Source organism: Silurus aristotelis, assembly GCF_946808225.1.
Source record: "Silurus aristotelis genome assembly, chromosome: 15".
NCBI lineage: Eukaryota > Metazoa > Chordata > Actinopteri > Siluriformes > Siluridae > Silurus > Silurus aristotelis.
Window position 1 is genome coordinate 22,035,328 of NC_139588.1, and position 26,926 is coordinate 22,062,253.

The window sequence follows — 26,926 nt, forward strand, 5'->3', positions numbered from 1 at the left end:
CACTGCAGACCAGGAACATCCCACAAGAGCTGCAGTTTTGAAAACGCTCTGACCCAGACGTCTAGACGTCACAATTTGTCAAACTCGCTCAAATCCTTACGCTCGCCAATTTTTCCTGCTTCTAACATCAACTTTGAGGACAAAATGTTTACTTGCTGCCTAATAAATAAATCCACCCACTAACAGGTGCCATGATGAAGAGATAATCAGTGTTCTTCACTTCACCTGTCACCTGGTATCGGATCTGAAAATAAGTAGCATCTCCCGTCTTTAGTTTTATAATGTCAGGTGTCATGTGATAACAGAACGAATGACATGGACCAGAAGATGGCTACTTTTTCAGATTATTATCATTTGTCCTTAGCTGCACTGTCATATTTTCATTATTAGAAATGATAGTCAAAGTTGGTGTATGTACACGTGTTGGAAATCTGCTTACTGAAAAAAAAAGATTTTTATTTTATTGACGATAAAAGGAACGAAATGAACTAAATGATGAAAAAGATGTGTTCATTCCGATGAACGAGATTCAAAGAACCAAGTCACAAAAATGATTCAATCTTCCAATCACTACAGCGAAGTAAACACTAGGTTGACTTCATTCTCTGGTGTTTAGCAAGTCTTTGTTTTTAGGTTTTAAATTCCCAGTTTTTAATCACATTCTGGTTTCATGTTTCCGTTGTCGTTTTACCCAGTGTACGTTGTTTGCCGATCACATGACCCATGTATACCTTATGTTTTATGGTAGTTGGATTCGTTCACCTGTTTGTGTAATAAAAATCCTCGTATTTTGCGTTTGCATCAGCCATCTTTAGCTATCGTCCTCATAACATCACACATTTATTAATTTATTGAAATAGAAACCGATAGAAATGCTCTAAATTGAAGCACCACATTATTAAAACTGTCACAGTAGTAAACAGAATGCATCACAGTCTTAAAGTCAAAAATAATGTTTTTTAGGGAATATGTAGCATTTTTTTTATGGCAATATTCAAGTGTTCGCTCAGCAGTCCTCAGTAGAAGATGGAAATTTCCACATTCTTCCACATCTGTTGCTACGCGTACATGGTCAGTTGAAGCCACTGCAGAAAAAAAACAACAACCACTGTCAGGTTCAACAGGAGGGTACTGTAATATGGAAATGTTAGCGGTTATGCTAGGAACTAGCTGAAGAGAACAAATGGTCATGCTAATTTTTCTGTGTGTAACATTTGAAACATGCTAATTTCTCTGGCTAATGTAATGTGTGCTTTTTTTTATAGAATGAATAGAAAAATACACACATGATGCAAGTGATTGTATTCAAAACAGGAGGAGAAAGCAAGAAAGAAAGAAAACCAGTCTCATGCTGTGAATTAGAAACTTAATGTAATAAATGCTGCATGTGACACGTATTGTTTTTTACCTCTAGGACGTTGAGCTTGATGATACCGTCTCCGTCCTTGTCGAAGGCTTTGAAAGCTCCTATAACAAAATATCAGCACATATCTTGTAGTTTAAGGCAGTAAATATGATATTTAAAGAGTCTCCTCTCAAAGATTCCACATCCGATTAAACACTTATCCCTATTTGCCATTATAATTCCCTCCACTCATCTGAGAAGATCCACTAGATTTTGTGGAGATTTGAGATACATTCAGCCACATGGATGTTAGTAAAGTCAGGTAGGTGAGAAAGTGAGGAGGCCTGGGCTGAAGTTCGCATTAATCCAAAATGAATGGTGTTCAATAGGGTTGGAGCTTAATAGCAGAAGATCTTCTTCTTTAACCCATGTAAAGCATATCTTTATGGAGCTGGATTTGTGCACAGGGGCACCATCATGCTGGATTTGCTGGTTTGGGCCTCCTAGTTCAAGGAGGGAAAATTTCATCCAATGCTACCGCATCTACCTGCTTGTGACCGTGACACCTCCCATCCCAGATGCATTGAACGACTTAAACGTCGGTTTGAGGTGCAGAACAACATGGCGGTGAGGAAGACCATCCCACCTCCCAGTGACCAGGTGCTCAAGAGTCTACAGTCTCCTGCCTCAATGAATATCGTTCCGTCGCACTCACACCCATCATGATGAAGTGCTTCGAGAGGCTCGTCATGAGGCACATCAAGACCCAGCCTCCACCCTCACTGGACCCCATGCAGTTTGCGTATCATCCAAACCGCTCCATGTATTCCATCTCCATGACCCTTAATCTGGCTCTCACCCACCTGGACAACAAGGAACACCTCCCTCTATAACTGGATCCTGGACTTCCATCACCAAGAAAGCCCAGCAGCGTCTCTACTTTCTGAGAAGGCTGAGGAAAGCTCATCTCCCTCCTCCCTATCCTGATCACATTCTACAGAGAGACCATGAAGAGCATCCTGAGCAGCTGCATCACTGCCTGGATCGGGATCTGCACCGTCTCTGAACGCAAGACCCTACAGAGGATAGTGAGGACAGCTGAGAAGATCAATAGAGTCTTTCTCCCCTCCATCATGGACATTTACTTCACACGCTGCATCCGCAAAGCCAAAAGCATTGTGGACGACCCCACACACCCCTCACACACACACACACACACACACACACACACACACACACACACACACACACACACACACTTGACTTGACTTGACTTGGCAGACAGTACAAGGTCAACCGGCAACAGGAAAAAGTGTCTTCATTTGTCTACATCAGTAAATTATCAGTTTTAAAAAATGTCAAAATAATGTTGTATTATATTTTATATTGTTTTTTTTCAACGTGATTGCCAACTTGCCACCTGCAATTATCATTAAAAACAATACAAATGTTGATTTACACAAATTGTTTCACCTTTATATTCAAATGCATTTTTATTTACAGAAAGAAGCAAACCAGCATGAGTGAATTTGTTCAAAGGGAGAAATCCCCTATGCACTGGTTCATTCCAGCTCTAGCCATAGAGCTCTAAAACGCACCCCAGATCTCCTCATCCTATATCATTACATGAACACCCTCATGGCTGAATGAGCACAAATCTCCACAAAATTCAGTGGAACATCTTCCCAGAAGAGTGGAGGATCTAATAAGAGCAAATGGGGATTAAATGTGGAATGTAAAAAAAAAAAAAAAGTCCATTCAATGACTATGTAAATTGCTGAACGTGATTAAAAGCACACTTACTGAACATTCCCTCGAGTCGCACTAAACAGCAAATGTAGCTGTCGAAATCCATGTACAGGTGCTCGTTAGCATATCGCATGGAAATGATGTCAAGCAGCTGTGGGTTGAGCTGGAAACCTGTGTGAGTAAAATATACTGTATTACGAATGTGCATGTATTTTAAAATAACATAACATGGCTACAAGTGGTATTAATGATGCTATTTTCATTACAATATATAATCATATTTATATCATGGTCCATCCAAGTACTTGATTCTGATTGGCTGGACGGAGTTCAGGTGTGAGTTCAGAGCGTTGAACATGCAGGTGATTTGCAGTCAGTTTAATCAGCATTCTTTAGTGTGCTACTTATAAACTCCTTTAGCAAAACCTTCCTTACCACATGCAGGAAATAGGGCCACATCACCACTGTTAATCCCAATTAATTCTCTCACTGATTATAAAATACTACTACTGACGTATAAAGCACTTAACGGTCTCGTGCCACAGTATCTGAGTGAACTTCTGTACCATAATGATCCTCCATGCCTACTTAGATCAAAAGGTGCAGGCTATTTGTTGGTACCTCAAATAATGAAGCCTACACCAGGGGGCAGTTCTTTCTCTTATAAAGCCCCACAGTTATGGAACAACCTTCCAATCAGTGTTCAGGACTCAGACACAGTCTCAGTGTTCAAGTTGAGGCTGAAAACATATTTATTTAGTCACGCTTTTTATCAGTAAGTTTTTCTCAGGTAAAGGAGCTGATTCTGGAATTAGTGCTTTTGTTGCATTGGGATTTATGGATGCTTTGCCCCAAATCTCATGCGTTCACTCAGGTTTGTTGACGGTGGTGTGGTGGGCCGTCTCTTATCCCAGAGATCTTTTGACACACGTAATACAAAGACACACACTCTTTCTCTCTCTCTCTCTCTCTCTCTCTCTCTCTCTCTCTCTCTCTCTTTCTCTCTCTCTCTAATAACTTTTATTTACCTTTATTCAAGTAAACGTAATCTTGTGGCACTGCTTTATCTCTGGTTGTGATTTGGAGCAGCAAAATCCTAGCTCTAACTCTCTGTATATAAAATGCATAAGGAAAACGAAGCGTACATTTCATCCATTCAGTCTGGTCTTCACCTCCACATCGTGCAATAATATCATTGGATTATTAGATGCAATGCTTTACACATAGGATATTATAATATATTTGAGATCATATAATATACTGCATATACTGTATAATGAGGTAAAGTAGGGATTAGTCTGAAAAGCTGCCAAGGGGGAAAATGTAACTCTTGAAACAAGGCAACCACCACCATGCTTCACTGTCAAAATTTCAGAGAATGGAAACTGGTAAAAGAAAGACCTGCATCGGCGACAGCATTCCTCATCTCAAAGCTGCTGATGGTGCCGTTTTTGTCCGTGTCATACCGAGTGAAGATCGCCTGCAGACAATATATATAACATGCCACACATTTGAGAAGAGATTTTCATTCTAACTTTCAGTATAACGAGGCTGTGACATGATAGAACTTACCCTCCACTGTGTGACCTTGTTCCACAAGTGCTTGAACTCTTGCAGATTTAATCTTCCTGTTCCATCAGTCTTTTATAGTACAAGGTCAAGGAGTAACTCTGCCTCATTTACAAGAATCTCACACAAGTTCTACAGACGTTCAAGGATACATCCATGAGAGCAATCATGCTTCGGCAGCTATCCAGAGCGAAACCTTGTGCTCTCAGCTCTTTGTCTGACCAAATAAGAAGACGAGATATGAGCAGGAAATAGGAAAATGAACAGAAACAAGGAATTTCTTCTCATATTTCACTGCTCACATTTGCTCAGTGCTTTATTGAGGACACCAGTCAGCTCTTTTGCATTGATCTGCATATCCTGAGAGAGAAAGTCATCATTATGGTGTGAGTATTAGAGTAGATTTCATTATATTGACATATGTAATGATCTACACTTTATACACTTTATGGAGTTTTGGGACACCCGACTTTTCCAGCCGTATGTGGTTCTTCTCCAAATTTGGAGGTACTCAATTGTCTTTGGATGGGGTAACATGAAATGTGTCCTTCGCTTGAACTAGGAGACTAGGATCCAGCTCCATGAAGATTTGCTTTAAATAGATGGAGTGAAAGATCTCCTACTCACCTCCTTCAGGCTAAATGAATCTCCACAAATATCCATAAAATCGAGTGGAAAATCTTCCCAGAAAAGTCAAACTGATTAAAATGGGAACTAAATGTGGAATCGGATGTTCCAAAAAGAAGCACATACAAATCTTATGGTCAGGTGTCCACAAACTTTTGTCCATTCAGTATATCTTTGACCTCACATCTCCAGAAATCTGCTGGAAAATAGCTCTAAACTCTTTGTCCTCCTCGCTCTCTTCATCCTCCTCGAAGAGCTAAAAGTGTGAAAAAGCACAGTTAATACATATTATATTATTACACATGAATATAACACTAAGAAAAATAGTACAGCAAAAAAACACTGATTTATGACATTAAATTATAAAATGATGTTGCCAGATTATGAATCCAGATTAACACGTTTTTATATCATCTATTGCACTGGTTCCCAACACGGGGATCGAGGGATATTTTTGAGAGAGCACTTTATTTATTTTATATTTATTTAATTTATAACAGCACGATAAACAATTATTGTTGTGTACAAAAAAGTTTTGTTGTGTTTAAAAAAATTTAAGTTTTTAGTTTTTTAGACTACAAAACATAAAATTTATTAATGGATGAATTCTCTGATGATATTCATGTTAATAGGTTTGAATTATTGCTCCTGTAGTTTGTATATCAGTTAAATAGCAGAGCCTGAAAAGAAAAGTCTGTCCTGAACTCTTGCATGTTGTTACACAATTTATTTATCAGTTTTAGGGAAAAAAAAAAAGTGGAACCTGTCGTGTTGCATTTATAATTTTTTATGCATAATCTATTAAAACTCATTTTTCCTACTTTTTTTGCTATACCTTCGATGCAGAACGCACCTTTAATTTCCACAATTGTAAAGAAATAGGAAAAATAATATCAAAATAAACAATGACCTTCATTTTCTTCTTGTCAGTTTCCAACTGTTAAAGAAAAATAAATAATTATTTTTCATTTATGTAAATCTTTTGATGAGTATTTTAACAAAATATATTGTAACAAAACAGCTTTGCAAAAAAATGCCACACTAAACTATAGATTATACACACACACACACACACACACATGTACACACACATACACACGTACACACGATATGGTCAAAAGTATTAGGACACCCGACTTTCCTGTGAAGATGTCTTTCCAATGGGTTGGAGTGGAAGATGAACGGCTATAAAGCTCGGACCTTAATCCTACTGAACAGGATAAATGTGAAGAAGCTCATTCCATCTTATGCTCGGGTGTCCACAAACTTTTGGCCATAGAGTGCAGTACCCAGGATAATACACAGTATATGATAATTATCTGATTTATGTTGCAGAAAGTTGGACGTTAAATAACTAACCGCACATGGATCAGCTTCAATCACTGCTCCCATCAACCTGAGAGAGAACATGAAGCACATGGTGATGTTATGATAAGAGATACCAAACTCCTCAACATTCTGGGAGCCCCAACACACACACACACACACACACACACACACACACACACACACACACACACACACACACTTCTGATGACCCTCCCTATTTCCCCTGAAACTCACTCTGATGTGCTCTTCTTTTCGGAGAAAACCCTGAGAAGGAAGTCAGACTCTTTGTGAGGTTCGAAGGTGGACGGGACGATCACATACTCTCCGGGTCTCAGAAGAAATCGCTCCGTCACCTCCCGCAGGTTGATGTAGGATTTGCAGCGAGCTTTGGAAGCGTTGTACAGGAAGAAGTCTTTGGAAAGATGCTGCTTGTTTCCGTGCATCTGCGTTTGGAGAAACAACAAAACAAGAGGAAGAGAAGGAAAATGCAATGTGGAGTTGCAGAAATAGAAAGGAATAACCAAGAAAGAAGGAGGGAAGAACAGGAAAGAAGAAAAGAAAGAAAGAAAGACAGAAAGACAGAAAGAAAGAAAGAAAGAAAGAAAGAAAGAAAGAAAGAAAGAAAGAAAGAAAGAAAGAAAGAAAGAAAGAAAGAAAGATGGGAAGGAAGGAAGAAAGAAAGGAATAAAGAAAGAAAGAAAGAAAGAAAGAAAGAAAGAAAGAAAGAAAGAAAGAAAGATGGGAAGGAAGGAAGAAAGAAAGGAAGAAAGAAAGAAAGAAAGAAAGAAAGAAAGAAAGAAAGAAAGAAAGAAAAAAAGAAAGAAAGAAAGAAAGAAAGAAAGAAAGAAAGATGGGAAGGAAGAAAGAAAGGAAGAAAGAAAGAAAGAAAGAAAGAAAGAAAGAAAGAAAGAAAGAAAGAAAGAAAGAAAGAAAGAAAGAAAGGAATGAAGGAATGAAGGAAAGGTAAAGAGAAACAGCAAATGAATGAAAGAAAGAATCAAACAAACGAACAGAAATTGACAAAAGGAATGAAAGAAGGGAAATAAATGTGAATAATAATAAGTTAAAAAAGGACGATGGTAAATGAAAACCAAAGAAGTGAGGAAAAAGAAAGAGAGAGAAAAAAAAAAAAGAAAAAAAGGAAATAATTAAAATGTGAGATAAAAAAAAAAAAGAGAAAATAAATTAAACATAAAAAATGATCAAATAAAAGTTAGAAAAATTAAACAGAAAAAAAGGTAAAGGGCAGAAACGAGATGAAAATGAGAAGAAAGTGGGACAGAAATGAATGAAACAGAAAATTGGAGAAGAAAAAAAAAAAAGAATCCAGGAGTAAACGAAAGTGAGAGTTGTGTAAATGAGTGCGATGTGTTGTGTGAATAAAGGCATCTAATCTCCCACAGAGATCAGACATCAGGAGAAAAAGTGCTTCCTGTCAGTCAGTCATACCTCCTTCGGAACCTGAGATCGAGAAACACGAGAAATCAGTGGAACTGAATTATATTTTACATCAAACAAATCTGAATTCTAAATCATTTCTAGTGTTTACAGTGATGACCAACTGGGAGACGTTTCAGTTTAGAAACCTGATGTAGCAGATACGCTGTATGGCTAAAAGTATTGGGACACCAGATTTTCCCAGCCACAAACTATTACCACTAACATTGAGGTGCACAATTTTCCCTTCGCTTGAACTATGAGACCCAAAACCTGTTCCAGCATGAAGATGCTCCTGTGCACAAAAGCCGGCTCAATGATGATAAGCTTTACACTGGTTGGAGTGGAAGATCTCCTGCTATAGATCTCCACCCCTATTGAAGAAGATGAATGTGAACACTGACTGCACTCCAGGCCTTCTCACCTCACCTACATAAAAACCTGAATTCCTTGTGTTTGAATAATCACAAAGCTCAACAAGCACACTACAAAATCTAGTGGAACATCTTTCCAGAAGAGTGAAGGTTAATTACGGCAGTAAATGTGTTATGAAATGCTCAATAAAGAAGCGCATACCAATGTTATGCTCAGGTGTCCACAAACTTTTGTCCATATAGTGTAGTTTCTTTCTCAATAATGTCGGTAAACCATACATTGTACTTTAATAAATGATCTGCGCTTTTGTCTTCGCCCTGAACGCTGTAACAGAATTGAAGGTTCATTACCTCATAGATGGCAAAGCCGATGGCATGCAGGGATGCTCCTGCGTAGCTCTCTCTCCTCCTGCCCTTCTGCATGAGCGCCACCACCACTGTGCAGCCCCTTTCCCCATCCTCCGGCTCATCATCATCCTCCTCGGTGAGACGCAGCCGGTACTGAGGGTTCGTCCAGAAGGTGTCTACATGGCAATGGAGAAAGAGGACGTCTCAAGAAAGTAGGAAATCAGTAGACTGTATACCTACTAATTATGAGTATGACAATAATGGTTTTACTATCACAGATATATTAAATTCCTCAGGGTGGGGGCTTAGTGGGTAAGACAATGAAATTTGGATCTGAAGGTCATGAGGTTAATTCCTCGGCCCCTGAGTAAGGCTGTTAACCCCATAGCTGCTCATTTGAAATAAACGTAAGTCGCTCTGGATAAGGGTGTCTCTTAAATGCTGTACATGTAAATTGCATGTACAATTTACCTTCTTTATTTATAAGCTTCAAGAAAGTGAAAGTAAAAAAGGTTATGAATATTTACAGGATATATATATAACATCCTGCAACGTTAATGTAAATGTAACTGTGGCAACAGGAGGCGTGGTCGAGCGCTGGTTTGTTGAGGGCGGAGTTGGATGAAGTAATTGGTAAGGATCAATTAATTTCCATTCGTAAGTGATCTCTGTTTTAATGAGCGGCAGAAAGAATAAAAGGTGAAAGAAAATAAGAAATAAAAAGAAATTGCCAAATAAATAAAGTAGCTTTCCACAGTAGCCATAAATCAATAGAATTACTTACAATTACAATGAACAGTTTTGCATTCGAATGTCCATTAGGGAACAGTTAATAACCTTATGATAGAACAATAATGAATGGACATTCGGTGTCAGATGAAGACTGGTTCCCTTGTAAGTCTGGATCCTCTCAAAGTTTCTTTCTGATGTTATCTGAGGGAGTTTTAAGTTAAGATGTCGCCCCAGGCATGCTCATTAGGAATACAATTATAGGGGTTTATTTTTGACACTACAATTTGTATATGCAGTCGGTTTAAAGCTGCTTTGGGACAATGTCCATTGTAAAAATGCTATACGGATTAAATTGGATTGAATTTAATTGAAAATAGTCATTTTTTATCATTCAATCTTTAGCAAATGACACACTGGGATGTGCCAATGTAATAAAATTATTTTGGAATCACCTAGTGATTGATAATTTTCCCAAAACAGCATGCTACAATATGTTGCGTATAATGTTCTTTCTTTGATCGTGTAACGCCATGCCACCTGGGAAATTCCTGCAGCCGCCAGCGGAGCAGCCTCTCACCCAACGCCCCTCATTGGCTGATACGGTCCATTTAAGCAATTCATCGTCCTGCAGTGCGTCGGGGGTCAGATTACAGATCTCAAGCTTGGTGAAGGTTTTCTGGAACTCTTCGAAATACATCCTGATGAAGGAATGAAGTAAAGAACAAATAAGATGATAGATTGCTCCATCCACCATATAGTGTTTACAATCTCAATTAAAAAAAAGTGCAAACGGTGTAAAAGTAAATAAAAACAAAACACAGTGATTTGCTACTTTTATAAATCCATATTCTATTCACAATAAAACTGAGATTTACATAACATTTTAAAGAAAAAAATAAGGTAAATTTGAGTTTCATTTTTATGGCTGCAACATGTTTCAAAACAGCTGGGGACATGTTTTCCACTGTGTAGCATCAAGTCTTCTGTCTGTATACATCTGGGAACTGAGGAGACCAGTTGCTGAAGGGTTGGGGGAGGAATGTTGTTCCATATGTGTCTGATAAAGGATTCTAGCTGCTGAACAGTTCTGGGTATTCTTTGTTGTATTTTTCGTTTCATTAAGGCCACAAAGTCATACTATTGTAATAGATGCAGTATGCAGTTAGCATTGCTTGCTCATATATCCAAGGGCTTCCCAGAAAATCTTTTTCTGGATAGAAATATTTGTTGCCCTAAAACCTGTATATAGTGTTCAGCATTGATGGAACCTTTCCAAATGTGCAAGCTGCCCATTCCACAGCCAGATGGTCCCTCTCCTCTTTAGTCCGTAGGTCATGGTGTCCATAATTTCCAAAAATAAAATAACATTTCAACCCATCTGACCACAGAACAATTTTCCACTTTGTCTCAGTACATTTTAAATTATCTCCGGCCCAGAAAAGATGGGCACATTTCTGAATCATGTTCACATATGCCTTCTATTTTGCATGAAAGAGATTTAACCTGCATTAATTGATGACATGGAAAACTGTGTTCAGAGACAATGATTTCTGGAGGTGTTCATAAGCCCATGCAGTGATTTCCATTACAGAAACATGATTGTTTCAAACGCAGCACTATCTGAGGGCCTCGGACATCCAAGATCATGGGCATCCAATATTGACATTAAACCCACACTTGTCCTCAATATAGTTCTATGCCCATAAGTGTTTAAAATATAAATTAAAAAAATGTTTCTTAAAACGTAATGCTTTTCTAAATGGTTTTGTGAGTTTCATGCCATCAGATAAAAACAACCTTCATAATTTGTTCTTTTAAAAAAAGATTTGTTGCACATTTAAAACGGTTTGGTGTCTAATTCACAAAAACCTTTGGGTCATAAAAGATTCAAATCATTAAATTACAGGTGTTTTAAAAATGTTTCACACTCGGATTCCAGCAATTGCCTTTTCATAATATATTTCTTTTTAACATGAGTTTGGAGAAAAAGAATTGGAATCTATTTCTAAAATCTTGTATTTCCAAATGTAATCAAAGAATGGGTTCATGGTAAGGATGCAGAAGAAGCAGTTAGGTTGAAAAATGTTGGAGCATTCTTTTAAGCTGCAGTCCAAAGCTTGGAGAACTAACCAAAACTCCCCTGGCCCAACAGGCTGGAGTTTCTGTTTCTCTTGCTCAGAAGTCGCAAGCTCTGTCCAGTCAGTACACTTGCAAGATGGTGGAGGAGCGACTCCCCACGGGTCACGGATACGAACCAGACGGATACGAGTGTCCCTGGAGTCTTGCTGTTTACCCTGCCGAAAAAACACAACTGTTTAAAATAGAACAACTTATAGCTGATTAGAAATGATTTTTTTCAGTTTGTGTTGTACTTGCTAATTCATTGGAAAGAAAAGACCAAAATAAAAGATTAATTTCTTGTCTTGTGATTGTGTTCTTTTACTGATAGACTCTTCTTTACTAAAAGAATCTTCTGCAATTAATATAAAGTGACAAATACTGAAATAGTTCTGGAATGCAAACAATTACACTTTCCATTTAGCTTTCAAACAACAGCATACCTACACCATCTGTGGTGCTGGAGAAAGTAACAATAGAAGTTGGCCAGTTTAGCCATCTTTGGAGCTCAAGTTTTGTCTAAAATGACACTTCCAGCACTACAACATAGTTTTTAGTTTTATATTTCAGTCAACTATTTTCATACAGTATGCTCGGTTTTTAAATTCTTAAATTCGCAGCATTCACATACAACTCTGATTCCTTTGAGGTATCTTTTTGCAGTGAAAATGGAAAATAGATAAAGAAAAAACAGACATTGGCACACATAAAATGACACTAAATTTTATTCAATTCGACAATTAATTCAATTCAACAGTTTCCATGTGGGACCAATTAATCAGATTCTGAGTCTGATTTTGATGACTGAGCAAAAATGTTTTGGAGAGCCTGCAGACTGTGGCCAGCCTCGGTGTATTCTCCTCTTACCTCATCCTCATTAGAAACAAAGAGATCAGTGTTCCAAATCTATCAGTAAAAGACTGAGCCTGTTATAACGAGTTTAGTCTTGGAATGCCAAAATGATGCATACACAATTACATAGTATATTGGCATTTGTTATGTTGGGGGCCATATTGATTTTCCCTGATAGCACAGATCTAACTTTATGTCTGGGCCAAACATGAGGTTGGTTTAGAGTTAGTACTGTGTGAAGATTTGTTTAAAGTTAGTGTTCAGTTGATGAGATTATGGTTGTGCTAAGAACTTGATGGCTTAATCCTTCATTTAAAAAGATCACAATTTGATGAAAGTTTTTTCGGTCCACTATGATGCTTTTTAAAATTGTACTGTGGGACTGGTATTAGAAATGAGTGATCATGAAGAGAAATCATGAGTAGATTATTAAATGGGCCACTGACCTGCTCAACACCAGTAACTGAGTAAGCATGGCCTCTCACCAGACCTGTAGATGTTTTGGTCTCACTAGCAGTTGGTACCAACGCCTGAAAGCAAGCAGAAAATAATATAATGGTATATTGTAAAAACAAATAATGCACAAATTTTAGAATATTAATGATTATATAATAAATGGACATTCGGATGAAAGTTTTGAAGCCCTTTTGAATCTGGTTTCTCTCAAGGTTTCTTCCTCATCTCATCTCAAGAGTTTTTCTTGCCACTGTCACCACAGGATTGAAATTTTTTTATAATAAACTGAACAGGCAGTGAACTTATACAGTACCACTTTATAACCTTTTTATCTCTGTAACAATACCAATGTCCATTGTTAAATTCGCGCTAGAAATAAAGCTGAATTAAATCAACATTGTATTCATGCAGACCTTTGAAAACCTTTGGAAAGTTTAGAGAGAAACCCTGAACATGCCAAACCACAAAACATTCGCATACAAAACTTTTAGATATTGGCACACTTCAGACAAAGAAATCAAGACACTTACATCTATGGAGCAACCCATAAGTGAACCTCTTTCCAAAGCCTTCCTCATAATGTTGTATATTTCTTTGGGTGCATCTGTAATCTCATAGTATTCTGTTACTCCTCCGGTAAAGTCTTCCATGGCCTCCAATGTGTTACCACCTTTCAGAGCCTCATAGGAGCCATGCAGCCTTGAAACATCAAAACATCAGAAAAAAAAATCTTTAGACCTGCACCTTATTAAGCGAAGTCTTCAAAGTAGGCTATTCATAATATCTACTGCAAACTTTACAGTGCGAGCTCACTTGGCATATGCTTTCTCCAGAAGAGCGCTCCAGAACTCGTTCTTATTCCCTGATCGAGTAAACACCAAACGGTTTTTGTATGTAGGGAGTCGATCATCCACAAGGACATCCACCCACTCACCATACCGCCAGAACTATACAGAAAAAGAACAAACCATTGTTCGGAATGAATAATTTGAACTTGAACTAAAGTCTGCCTGATCATTGAAGTAAAATATTATCATAGTAAAAATCCACCACACCTGAAAATGGAAAATGCCAGCATAGTTCTCAGTGAAGCTCTGGTCTGGTGGAACGACATGGTATCGAAGTGTTTCATTTAGAGTCAGACAGGCAATGGCAGCCAGCAGCCAGCAATCACCTGTAGAGGGTGGGATTGAAAAAGATTTATTAAATACACATAAAGAAATCTTCATATTTTATCTTCAGGTTTATGATGCATCCAAAAACATATGCTCAATAATGTACACTATACTATTGAATAATATAGCTCCTTTAAACATGGTGATACCCAACACTTCTCCTCATGGCCTATGCTAATAATGCTGTTCTGACTAATTGAGCTATTTATATATATATATATATATATATATATATATATGTGTGTGTGTGTGTGTGTGTATGTATATGTATATGTATAAATCTTGAGCACAGGGTCTAACAGGTTCTTGCTCATCAGTTAACAAGCTGAAAACAGATGCTCAGGGCTGAGGTTACAGAATTCTTAGAACACAGAAACCTTTTTTTACTTTTGTCAGCCTGCCCAATGGGGGCTTGTCATATAATCAGATCCCATGGCCATCAGATCTGGTGACTTAGCAAACATCTTGATAACCTTAGGCTGTGGGTCAGCTAACGGACAATCTTTTTGCTAGGTTTCACTTGCGCTCGTTCCCATCTGGATTCAAGAAGCGCTATGACGTATGAGCTGTTCGTGTCTATCAAAGGTTACTTTCTGGAATGAAGGAATCAGTCATAGCTAGTAAGTGATTACTTCCAATTTTTAGATTCTGATCTTTATGGAAAGTAACTGAGCAGGTTGCGACCTAGAAAGCAATGTCAAGAGACTTCCAATTATGTCCTGAGCAACTTCTGAATAACTTTTTTCTACAAAATAAGCAAAAAATATCTAAATATGCCTAAGTATCCTTTCTATGTTTAATATACGATTAAGTATGCCATACAAAAACAAGAGTTGACATCACAGCATTTATTGCCATTACTCCTGCTACCTATCACCTAGCAAGCCAGCTAGTAAATACCCAGTAAACCAGCTCACATTCGTCAACCAGAGAGGGATTTCATATTGCTATCTTAATATACAGTACATGAATTGTAAAATTCTCATTGATTGTATCTACTGTAAATAGCAATCTGGTGTTTACATGCTAATTTAGTTGATAAACAGTATATTCAAGCATTTTTCTTCAAACTGTAAGATCATCCCTACCACTATGCTGAATGTGTTATTAATAGGATTTTGAACATTACTAAAAAGAAAATCATGAAAAAGAGCTTTTTAGGAGCTAACAGTGAAATCTGATCTTGTATGTTTGGGGATCATTAAAAGTTCTTCTCCTATTAAAGACCACTTTTAACTGCACTAGCGATAACAATCCTGCTCTGATCCTCATTATGGAGGTTATTTTCCTCTCATCAGATACATATAGAACATTTAGTAAAACCTACTGCCTGCTAGTAACTTCTACATTCTTTTGTCATGATAAAAGTAAAATACAGCTTGCTCATGATATTCACTCTTGTACCATATGCCCACATAATTTTACTTTAATTATACTGTAAAAAAAAAAAAAAATACAGTATACTGTATCTGGCTTTATATCTATCTTTTAATATCTTTTTAAAGTTTAATCTTTGCTAGAAACTTGATGCTTGACATCATGCTCTACATTATCTCTCTCTATTGTAAGTGTTGTCTTGAAAAAGGCCATCATGATTGGGATAAGGAGCTGACTGCCAAGTTTAGCAAATGTCAGAGACTTAAAGGCGCCACTTCAAGACACATAAACGGTCACTGGGCACTGTAGACTTACAAGAGACATCATTTGCCTGGAATGAAATTAATATATGTTATAGTGCTGGCTCAGTTTAATATATAGTGTACACATATTTATTTGTTTATATTTTTTATAAAAATAAAAAAAAAAATCCAAATAAATTTGACAATGATTGCATTTTTAATTAAAATCAATTGGTAAATAAAACATTAAACTTCTGCAGAACAAGCTAGATCCTTTCATCACTTATGTTATAGCAGCTATAAGCTAATATACAGTTCATAGCTTGGTGGTTAAAGCTGTGGGTTACTGATTAGAAGGTCGGGGGTTCAATTCACAGTATCGCCAAGCTGCCACTCTTGGGACCCTTGAGCAAGGCATTTTTGACGCTGGCTTCCTAGCATCGCTGGGATATGTGAAGAAAGATTTTGATTGTGCTGTAAAGTACATGTGACCTTTCTTTCTTCCTTTTTGCTTATTATGAACTTTTATTTGGCTTTTACTTGATAACGAATTCACTCACACGATTATATGTACACTTATTTTGACTAGCAATTGACTAGAACAGAAGATTTTTTTTTTTTTGATAGCTCAAAATAGTTTCAATGAAGGACCACAATAAAAAATTAGGTTGTGCATTAAATGTGAGTTACATTAAAGGTCTTTTACAACATTTCCATCAAAATGACGAATTTCATTCAGACACAGAAGTAGAGATTGGTTACAAAAAGTTTAGTTAACTGAATGGACATTCGGTGCTACGAAGATGAGAATGGCTTCCCTTTTGAGTCTGGTTCCTCTCAAGGTTTCTTCCTAATGCTATCTCCTGGAGTTTTCTCTTGCTCTAGCACTAAACTTATACATTCAATGTGCATTGTTAAAAATGCTATACAAAATACTGAATTGAAATTAAATTACATTAAATTAACATTGTATTTATGTGGATTTGTTGCCCTGCACTTGCTATTAGTTGTTTGAAATGTTTGGAAACAAACCCTAAAAGTGCCAAACCACAAAATATTCATGGCAACAATGTCAATTGTTGAAAGCACTACACAAATAAATATGAATTTAATTGAATTGTATAGTTCAGCAAAAAAACATGATTCAACCCCTTCACTGAAATACGGGAAGCGATCAATGAATTAATAATAGCTTTTTAGTCTGCTTTTTTTTTTTTAGCACCCTTAGAGATTACTCACCCAAATCTCCCTGGCAGATATCCGTCCTGTTTGCTCCTCCAACAATGAACTGTGGATTCTTACAAATTTCCTGTTAAGAAACAGAAGGAGTACACATGAATAAATACACATTTCTGTGCATAATTTCCTGCTAGTTATGAAGCACAACCTGTAAATTCTCTCAAACGGAATATCAGCATTTAAGATGCTAGCCTACACGAGGCTTGTGTATGCTCAATACCGTTTCAATAAATTCAGAATAGAATATTAATATTTTACTCCAGTCTTGTTGGAGCCAAATTAAAAATCAGCCACAAGCCAAGCAGTGGAGGTAAATTTTTTTCCCAGCATCAGGAAACCTACTGTAGCCAGTGGTGGATGAAGTTCACAAACCATGTAGTTGAGTAAAAGTAGAGATACAGTATATAAAATGTGACTCCAGTAAAAGTGTTCCTTTAAACTTTCACTTGAGTGAAAGTACAAAAGTATTTGCCTTTAAATGTACTTAAGTAATCACCTCAGTTTATGTGAAAAGACTTGAATGTGACTCTCAGCACACTGATCTATTAATAAAATGATATTAATGACTGAAACACTGATTGATATCTAATAAAAGTCCAAAACCTTCTTTTCAACTACTTAAAAAAAAAAATCACGCAAATTAGGCCACGTGTGTTGTGGTGAGTTCGAGTCTGGAGTTTCTTCATCATTTATTCCTCTCTAAATGTTTTGCTTGCTGTTAAACTGACACTTAACTGTATGTTATTTCTAAGTAAATACCACCAAGCGCTAATGGCAGTTCTGCAACATCCGAAAGATTCTACCATTTCTGTCCACACAGGCTGCCCAGGTGCTTGTTCAGTCTCTTGTTATTTCGAGACTGGACTACTGCCACTCTCTGCTGGCAGGTCTTCCTCTGAACGCGATTCATCCAGTGCAAATGATCCAAAACGCAGCTGCACGACTTGTGTTTAATCTGCCCAAGTTCTTCCACACCACCCCACGGCTGTGCTCCCTTCACTGGCTTCCAGTAGCTGCACGTATCAGATTCAAAGATCAGATTCTGTCTGAGATCCTCCAGCACTGCTCAACTGGTACCACTATCTCTCAGAATAAGAGGTAAGTAATACTTCAAGGCTCTTCTCTGTTCTGGCACCGAGGTGGTGGAATGAACTTTCCCTAGATGTCCTTACAGCGGAGTCCCTGACTATCTTTAAACGACGGTTAAAGAGCAACCTCTTCCTAAAACACTTAAATTAGCACTTTCCAAGTTTGCTTTGTAGAATTCAAGAGTTATATTTATATTAAGTTTGTAATCTTGCATACCAGTGTAGATTTATTCATTGCTGGAGACTCAAAGCACTTTTGTTCGTCACTCTGGACAAGAGAGTCTGCTAAATGCTGCAAATGCAAACATAAATGTTCTAGCTTGAATAATGCCCTGGGTGAACCATGCCATGACCCAACATCTCCCCCATTGATGAGTTTTAGCTCTGAAAAGTTGCTCTCTGCTTTAGCTACTGTTATTGGATGAGTAAGAAATATTCTCAGAGCAGTCCACAAATTTGGATACATTTCTGATTTGATTACTGATTCTGATTTCTGATTCTGATTTGATTTGCTGCTTGGCCACTGCCAAGCAGCAAACAAAACAAGTTCAAAACAGAGTGTGCGCTCTACCCTGGTTGGTGGATTGTTGTGTAATTGACCAGTTAAATATTTAATTAAATATTTCTAAAATGTAGTGAAGTTAATGTAAATGTCTCCCTGAATGGAAATACTTGAGTAAAGTACAGATACAAGGAAAAAGCTACGCAAGTACAGTAACGAAATACATTTACTTTGTTACTGTTCACCACTGAATGTAACCAACAGAAACTACAGCCCCCAGCAACCACAACTCTTCAACACTTTTTGTGGTTGAATGAGCACTTATCTCTCCAACCACACCCCAAAATCTAGTGGAACAATGTAAATCAAATCGGAGCAAATGGGAACTAAATGAGGAATGCGATGTTCAAATCTTATGGTCAAACTAGAATATGTGTAGTAAAAGCCCAAAGTTTAGTGTGTGGAGTGTCAGTGGAGTGCCGGGTGATAAAAATGAGTGGAAGTTTCAGAATTATGCTTCTGATTTATGAAGTTTTTATGGATCTACTCAGTGGACATATCAATCTTTCTGAGCCTCTCAGTTTTAGCCACCAGAATACAGAAACATCACCTGATTGCAGCCGGCTAAACAGATATTTATGGAATGAGTAGTCCCTCTCCACTAAGTCGTGTACTTTTCCTTTTGATACAATGTCTTTTGAGTTTATTCTACAGTATTTATGGTTAAAACTAACTTTCCGATCATTAACTTGACATTTCGGAAATGTTTCATGTGTTTTTTTAATTACCTGCAACTATCAAATAGATATTTCAAGAGAATCAAAATTCATATATCATAAGACAAAAAGAGAGAAAATCTGGATACACATAGAACAAATGTATGCATTAAAGGGTTAACACCAGCTCTCCATGTTTACTGACATACTACCCACACCATACCAGCCGGCAGCTCACGTTACTCTGTCCTGTGCCACTTTGGACATCAGATCACATTACACACATTCTGGACACATGTGTAGTCCCCTGTTATCTCAATGCAATTTCATATAAATATTTTTCCAAGAGCAATAACTGTGAGGTATCATTCTGTGCAACACTTTACACTACAACAAATGTTACACTTATAACAACATATCACGATTTATTTTTGACATCCTTCTTTGTATCTGCTCTAAATACCTCTACAACGACCTAATCATACCGATTCCGGTAGCCTTTTATTTCGATTTTCAGCACCAGGCACTGTATTTACTTATGTCATTAGGGGGCAAGCAGCAAAGGTGCATAGGTACCAAATTTTTATTTTATCTTCTTGTTTGACTGCTTCTTTATCTGTGTAGGGTGTCTAGGCAAGTCTAAGGACATTCTCACCAAATTTGGATCAAGTGCATTCAATGCTCAGGCACCACCATTGGCTAAATGTTTGATGTTTAAAATGCCTTTTATAGGTCATAAGTTTTCAACTCTGCACCTAAAATATAAAACCCACTATAATTGGATTCCATGGAACTAGTTCATTAGATTTTTTGATGAAATTGATTTGGGAGGCATAATGGCATCCAGAATGAAGCATGAATAAAGACTAATGCCTGTGACAAATTCTGAACTGCCTTGGTGCCCCCTGCATTTCAGTAAAGCAGAGCAACATCTTCAGGAAGGCAGTGAGGCAGAACGACATCCTCAGCAAGGCAGGGAGGCAGAGCGACATCCTTAGCAAAGCAGTGAGGCAGAGCGACATCCTCAGCAAGGTAGGGAGGCAGAGCGACATCCTCAGCAAGGCAGGGAGGCAGAGCGACATCCTCAGCAAGGCAGGGAGGCAGAGCGACATCTTCAGCAAGGCAGGGAGGCAAAGCGATATCCTCAGCAAGGCAGTGAGGCCAAGCGACATCCTCAGCAAAGCAGAGAGGCAGAGCGACATCCTCAGCAAGGCAGTGAAGCAGTGTGGCATCCTTAGCAAGGCAGTAAGGCAGAGTGGCATCCTCAGCAAAGCAGTGAGTCAGTGTGGCATCCTCAGCAAGGCAATGAGGCAGAGCGACATTCTCAGTAAGGCAGTGAGGCAGAGAGACATCCTCAGCAAGGCAGGGATGCAGAGAGATATTTTTAGTGCCCTGTTTTAGACGTTCTGTTCTTGACATTATGGGGATATAAAGTTACAGTCATGTAATAAATACTTGAAGCTCCTGCTGTCATTCAGCTGTGAGACAGATATATCAGCAATTTCACAAGCATGGACTTTTATCCAGATATGTTGTTGTATAGTAATTATCAACAGAAATGTGCATTAATAAAGTAAACAAAAATGGTTTACACATTACTCCATTAGAAAAAGAAAGTGTGACAAACTGAGTGACTACAGTACCGACTTTTGTGTGCTTAAAATAACATTAACAGGTAGAATAAAGTGTTTGAAATGTGTAGTTTATTCGATTTTGGTGTGTTTCTATTTTATTTTTCATACAAGGAGATTATATTGTAGTTCTTATAGAAGGCGGTAGTCATGTTGAATGAAATGTTGAAATGAATTTAATTTTGACTAATAATTTGGCAATAATAGAAATTGAACCCCGACTGTCCAATCAGAAACCCAAAGCCTCAACCACTGAGCTACCACTGAGCAATCTACTTCAAATTTGGGTATGCTACTAAAACTAACACTTGATAATTGGGGGAAGTGGTAACTCATTTTACTTCTGATTAAAAGGTTGTGAATGCAAATCCCACCACCACAAATTGCCACTCTTGGACTCTTAAACAAGGCCCTTAACCCTCAATTGCTTAGTTGTGTAAATACAAATACTGCCAAATGCTATGAAATCTAATTAATAACTAAAGTGTATTTTGTTGGATTTCTGAAGCAGCGGTGTTGGATTTCAACTCAGGAATCCTTGTTTAGTAGTAGGATTCAAAAAGTCATGGGTTCAAGCCCCAGCACTGTTAAACTTTAACTTTTAGGCTCTTAAGCAAGGCCCCTAAGCCTCTCTACTCCAGGGGCACAGTATCATGGCTAACTCTGCATTCTGACCCCAGTTTCTTGATATGCAAGAATTTCACTGTGCTATGATGTACATGTAAAAAAATAAATGCATCTTTCTCTGTAATATTTCCAAAACCTGTTGAACAAATCCTCTGGAGCTGTTATGTTGTATGATGGAACTCACAAAAGTATTTAGTTTGTAGTATGGTGTATAGCTTCACTGCCATTTTCATTTCGTAGGATCTTAGAACAGAACCATAGGCATCTGATAAAGGGTTATAAAGTATATGAATAATCAGTCTGTCTATGTTCAGGAACTATATATATATATATATATATATATATATATATATATATATATATATATATATATATATATATATATATATATATATATTCCACATTAAGGTTATGTGGTAGTACAGTGTTTAAGATAATGGAGTTCTGCTCAGAATATTGTGAATTCAAATCATAAGTCATATAAATGCTATAAACCAAAATGTTTTGAGGTAATACTATAAAGCGAGTCAGCAAATACGTTTGGGAAGCTGAGCACTTGTGAAGATCCTGTTTTCTAAGTGTGCAGTCTCCCATTCAGCTGTGTGAAAAGTGTCAATTAGAGATCGACCACCAAAAGTGGATTTTACAGATAAAATGGATACTGGATAAAAAAAATAAAAATAATAATAATAATAATAATAACAGTACTGAATCAGGATATAATTAATAAATTATGATTCCTAAATATAATATAGTACAGCGTTCCATCTTACGTTTAAAAAATAACAGAAATGTGGAGCCAGCCATTCACCTCTAGAGGCCGCTCTCGTAATGACAGCGGACCGGAAGCTGGAAAAACTATCAGTATGGATTTTCGCAAAGGATTTAATTCCAGCAATTAGCTATTGGTGCTGATTAATAGACAAAACTGATTAATCGGTTAACCTCTAGTGTGTATTCCTTGCTCTAATGCACTAAAACATAATGAAACTGAAAACGTAAAAAAGAATTTATGAAATAACACTATGTTTACTGCTGTTGCAGAAGAATATTCAGTGATAAAGTGCTGTGATGCTGGTGCGCTGTGGATTGTTTGTACAAAGACACTGATACTGGACACTTATTCCAGACTGCTGGATAAACACCTGGTCATAAATACTACGGATGGATCTGTTTATGTTGAGTGTCTGCAATATGAGCTGTGAGATGCAGCTACGCTACTGTCAAAGCTGCTGCAGAGGAAAATTCCTCAACGGATATTATAGAGCTGTAAATCACAGCCAGTGAAAGCGACTGATTATCAGGGTTGTACTCTCTCTCTTTCCCCCCACAATTTTTCTCTCACGTTACCCCACAAATTCTCTCTCTCTCTCTCTCTCTCTCTCTCTCTCTCTCTCTCTCTCTCTCTCTCTCTCTCTCTCTCTCTCTCTCTCTCTCTCTCTCAATATGCAAGGTTGCCTTATTAGCATGACAATTATAGACATTCTCATTGCCAAAGCATGGAACATACAGACACATAACAACAGAAATAACAGTCAGTCAGAAATAATAACAACAACAATAATAATAATAATAATAATAATAATAATAATAATAATTATTATTATTATTATTATTATTATTATTATTATTATTATTATTATTATTATTATTATTATACTATTATATAACTATTATAACAAGATACTAAAAAAAAACTATACAGATATTAAAAAAGAATAGTTAGGATAAATAAGTAATTTTAATGAAAAAGGAAAGTAAATGTATATACACATGTGAATACATGTGTAACTTTACACTCTCACACTCTCCTACAGGTGGCAGTGGCAGCAGTGGGCAGGGGTATTTGCACCTTGCCCACCCAATTAAAGTATACCCAAAGTCCTGGCCCAAAAGGATTTTTGCCAACGGAAACAGGAGACTAATGCTGAAGATAGATAATGGATGGATGGAAAGAACAATAGCTGTTCAGAACAAAAAAGTAATTGGGATAAAGCTAATAAACAAAAGTCAAATCAAGTCAAGTAGTGAAGAAGTACACATTACTTTAAACTAACAACACAAAGTGCAATATTTAGTACAAAAAAGGGGAGTGGAAAAAATTAAAAAATAAAGACAGAAGACAACATGGGACAAGGAAAGACAGTAACACAGTGGCACCAACCAGTACAGTGCAAGAAGAATGGTCTATATACAATGGGAATCTGAATATAAATAAATTTTTTAGGTAGCATTTGGTTATAAAGTAATACATTGAAGATTTTTTATTTATTTTTTCTCTTTAAAAGTATCAAAAAAGAAAACTGGTTATTTAACGTTATGTTACGTAACGTCTTTAGTTAAATAATGAATTGAGAAAAATAATTAAAAAAGGAAAATATAAAATAATTGTTTATTTATTGTTCTATAATATATAATAATATCAAGTTTAAAAATAGGCTTCAGAAGTCGATTTAGGATTTAATTGTATGTGAAAACTAGTCAAATCCAAAAACAACATTAATTGAGATTAAAGTTAAAATACAGTTAAAAGTTGTTTTCATAATCACTATTCAGTTTGAATAAAAAATTTTTTACATTTTGTAAATATTATTTATTGGGAGAACTGAATTAGGGGTCATGCCACTACCACTGATTGCCCACCTGCTATTTCTACCAGCTTAATTTATTATAATTGGCTACAACTGGCCCTGCTCTCCCCTAAGACTTTTTTCCTTTTCTCTCTCTCTCTCTCTCTCTCTCTCTCTCTCTCTCTCTCTCTCTCTCTCTCTCTCTCTCTCTCTCTCTCTCTCACACACACTCTCTCTCTGTGAAACTTCATCACTCAAAGACATGGAGAGTGGTGAGAACTCGACGCTGTGTTAAGTCTATAAACCAGCCCACAGCCGGATCGCCCTCACGTTCCCCAAGATCAGACTCATCTGATTTCAGCACACAGCAAAGCTTACAGGAACTGAGCTCATTCCACAAGCTTGTCTACACAGCAGAAGATTATAGAGATGGTGATCCGGCTTTGTGTTAGTATTTAACACCAGTTGATGCATGCACAATTCAAATTTATTTATACAGCACATCTATAACACACGTGTTGACCCAAATGCTGCACATCGAGCACAACACGAAATAACACAAAGTATTCGTAATGAGTCTAAATATATAAACATTTAGAACAAACAAAGCATTCAGAATCAGACAAATCAAAATTGTAATTCCTTTTTTGGAAACCATGGATACCTTGTCCTCCAGACTAAAGAGGAAAGGGATCATCCAGGTTGGTATCAGTGTTCAGTTTAAAAAGTCACATCTCTGATGGTATGGAAATGCATTTAGAAAGGCTCCATCAATGCTAAAGGATATATATATATATATATATATATATATATATATATATATATATATATATATATATATATATATATATATATATATATATATATATATATACAGTACAGACCAAAAGTTTGGACACACCTTCTCGTTCAAAGAGTTTTCTTTATTTTCATGACTATGAAAATTGTAGATTTACACTGAAGGCATCAAAACTATGAATGAACACATGTGGAATTATATATGGAATTATATACATAACAAAAAAGTGTGAAACAACTGAAAAATGTCATATTGTAGGTTCTTCAAAGTAGCCACCTTTTGCTTTGATTACTGCTTTGCACACTCTTGGCATTCTCTTGATGAGCTTCAAGAGGTAGTCACCTGAAATGGTCTTCCAACAGTCTTGAAGGAGTTCCCCGAGAGATGCTTGGCACTTGTTGGCCCTTTTGTCTTCACTCTGCGGTCCAGCTCACCCCTAAACCATCTCGATTGGGTTCAGGTCCGGTGACCGTGGAGGCCAGGTCATCTGGCGCAGCACCCCATCACTCTCCTTCTTGGTCAAATAGCCCTTGATGCCTTCAGTGTGACTCTAAAGAAAACTCTTTGAATGAGAAGGTGTGTCCAAACTTTTGGTCTGTACTGTATATGGTTCGGATACTGAACTGGCCCGCCTGCACTTTTGACCTTTCAGCATTTGAAAACATTGGGGCATCATGAAACGAAAAACACAACAATGACATGCAGAACTGTTGAGCAGCTAGAATCCTGCATCAGACACATATGGGACAACATTCCTCTCCCAAAACTGGTCTCCTCAGTTCCAAGATGTATATGGACAGAAGACGTGATGCTCCACAGTGGTAAACCCGGCCCTGTCTTGTGGCGTGTTGCAGCCAGGTCAAAATGACCTTATTGTTTTCCATAAAATGTGTGTTTATTTTGTTTTGTAATTAGAATATGGGTTTATGAGATTTGCAAATCACTGCATTTTCTTTTTATTTTATTGTCATCTATCAGTCTGTTGTCATCAATCAATCAATCAATCAATCAATCAATCAACCACTGTCTGTCTGTCTGTCTGTCTGTCTGTCTGTCTGTCTGTCTGTCTGTCTGTCTGTCCACTTTACTGCTTCTCTCTCTCTCTTTCTCACTCTTTTTCTCTCTCTCTCTCTCTCTCTCTCTCTCTCTCTCTCTCTCTCTCTCTCTCTATCTGTCTCTTCATTTATCTATCTATCTATTAATCAGTCTGGGTGTCATCTATCTATTTATCAATCAATCAATCAATCAATCAATCAATCAATCAATCAATCAATCAATCAATCTCTATCTATCTATCTATCTATCTATCTATCTATCTATCTATCTATCTATCTATCTATCTATCTATCTATCTATCTATCTATCTATCTATCTATCTATTGGAGATGTTGTTATAGAACATAAATCAACATTATCTGACCAATTAGAATCAGCAGTATGGTATGCAGCAATATTTGTATCGAGACTGGAAAGGAAAATAAAATTTAAGTGAAACATCTCAAGCAGTAAGATGACCTTCTGGACATGCTGCCTGATACCAGAAATCATGTTTTCCACTCACCGAGGGACGTTTCCACACCAGATTCAGAGGGAACTTCTGGCTGTAGTAAAGTGAAGAGTCATCTGCAGGAAACAGCGGATCTTTAAACAGCACCTTCTTGCTAACGTATTTGTCCCTGAGCTCCAGGAAGTCTTTCAGTCTCAGGGCATCTTTGACGGCTTCGTTGCGGCTCAGAATAGCCGAGTAAAGATTCCCAGGTGGCTGCAACCCCCCAGCTGGGGCTCCTAGAGCTGCTTCTGTTTTAGGAGCTATTGTTTCTCTTGCTTTCTCCTGAACTTCACATTTCTCATTTTTACTCGTTTTGCTGTCCGTTCTCCTGTTCATGATGGGATTATTATTTGAAATCTCAAAGAGTTAATAGAGCAACAGGTTATTCAATTTCTTTAGCTGAGTTCTTCTTCTTACACAGTGGACTGGAGTCCAACCTTAATGCCCTCTGCCATCTCTGCAAACACACACACAC

General features: G+C 37.2%; 1 protein-coding gene across 1 annotated transcript; it reads right to left on the bottom strand.

Moving 5' to 3' along the window:
- Nucleotides 1-444: 444 nt before the first annotated feature.
- capn3b (calpain 3b) lies at nucleotides 445-26,926 on the bottom strand. The gene is made up of 21 exons (XM_083562634.1): nucleotides 26,464-26,926; nucleotides 16,970-17,039; nucleotides 13,992-14,110; nucleotides 13,750-13,883; nucleotides 13,467-13,635; nucleotides 12,927-13,010; nucleotides 11,641-11,804; nucleotides 10,048-10,208; nucleotides 8,782-8,954; nucleotides 8,069-8,080; nucleotides 6,854-7,062; nucleotides 6,650-6,686; nucleotides 6,201-6,227; nucleotides 5,475-5,546; nucleotides 4,966-5,023; nucleotides 4,816-4,880; nucleotides 4,667-4,735; nucleotides 4,496-4,574; nucleotides 3,149-3,265; nucleotides 1,409-1,467; nucleotides 445-1,085 (listed from the first exon to the last, which is right to left on the bottom strand). Exons 1-21 carry the CDS (start codon nucleotides 26,785-26,787, stop codon nucleotides 1,059-1,061), a joined length of 2,229 nt encoding a protein of 742 aa, XP_083418760.1. The 5' UTR covers nucleotides 26,788-26,926; the 3' UTR covers nucleotides 445-1,058.

What these genes read in the sequence shown, in the direction of transcription:
- capn3b (XM_083562634.1), bottom strand. Translation starts at nt 26,787, where the DNA reads ATGAACAGGAGAACGGACAGCAAAACGAGTAAAAATGAGAAATGTGAA. An exon ending in GTTGGGCCAGGGGAGTTTTG is followed by an intron (nt 10,209 to 11,640) that starts GTTAGTTCTCCA and finishes TTCCTTCATCAG; the next exon opens with GATGTATTTCGAAGAGTTCC. An exon ending in TCAAGCTCAACGTCCTAGAG is followed by an intron (nt 1,086 to 1,408) that starts GTAAAAAACAAT and finishes TTTTTTCTGCAG; the next exon opens with TGGCTTCAACTGACCATGTA.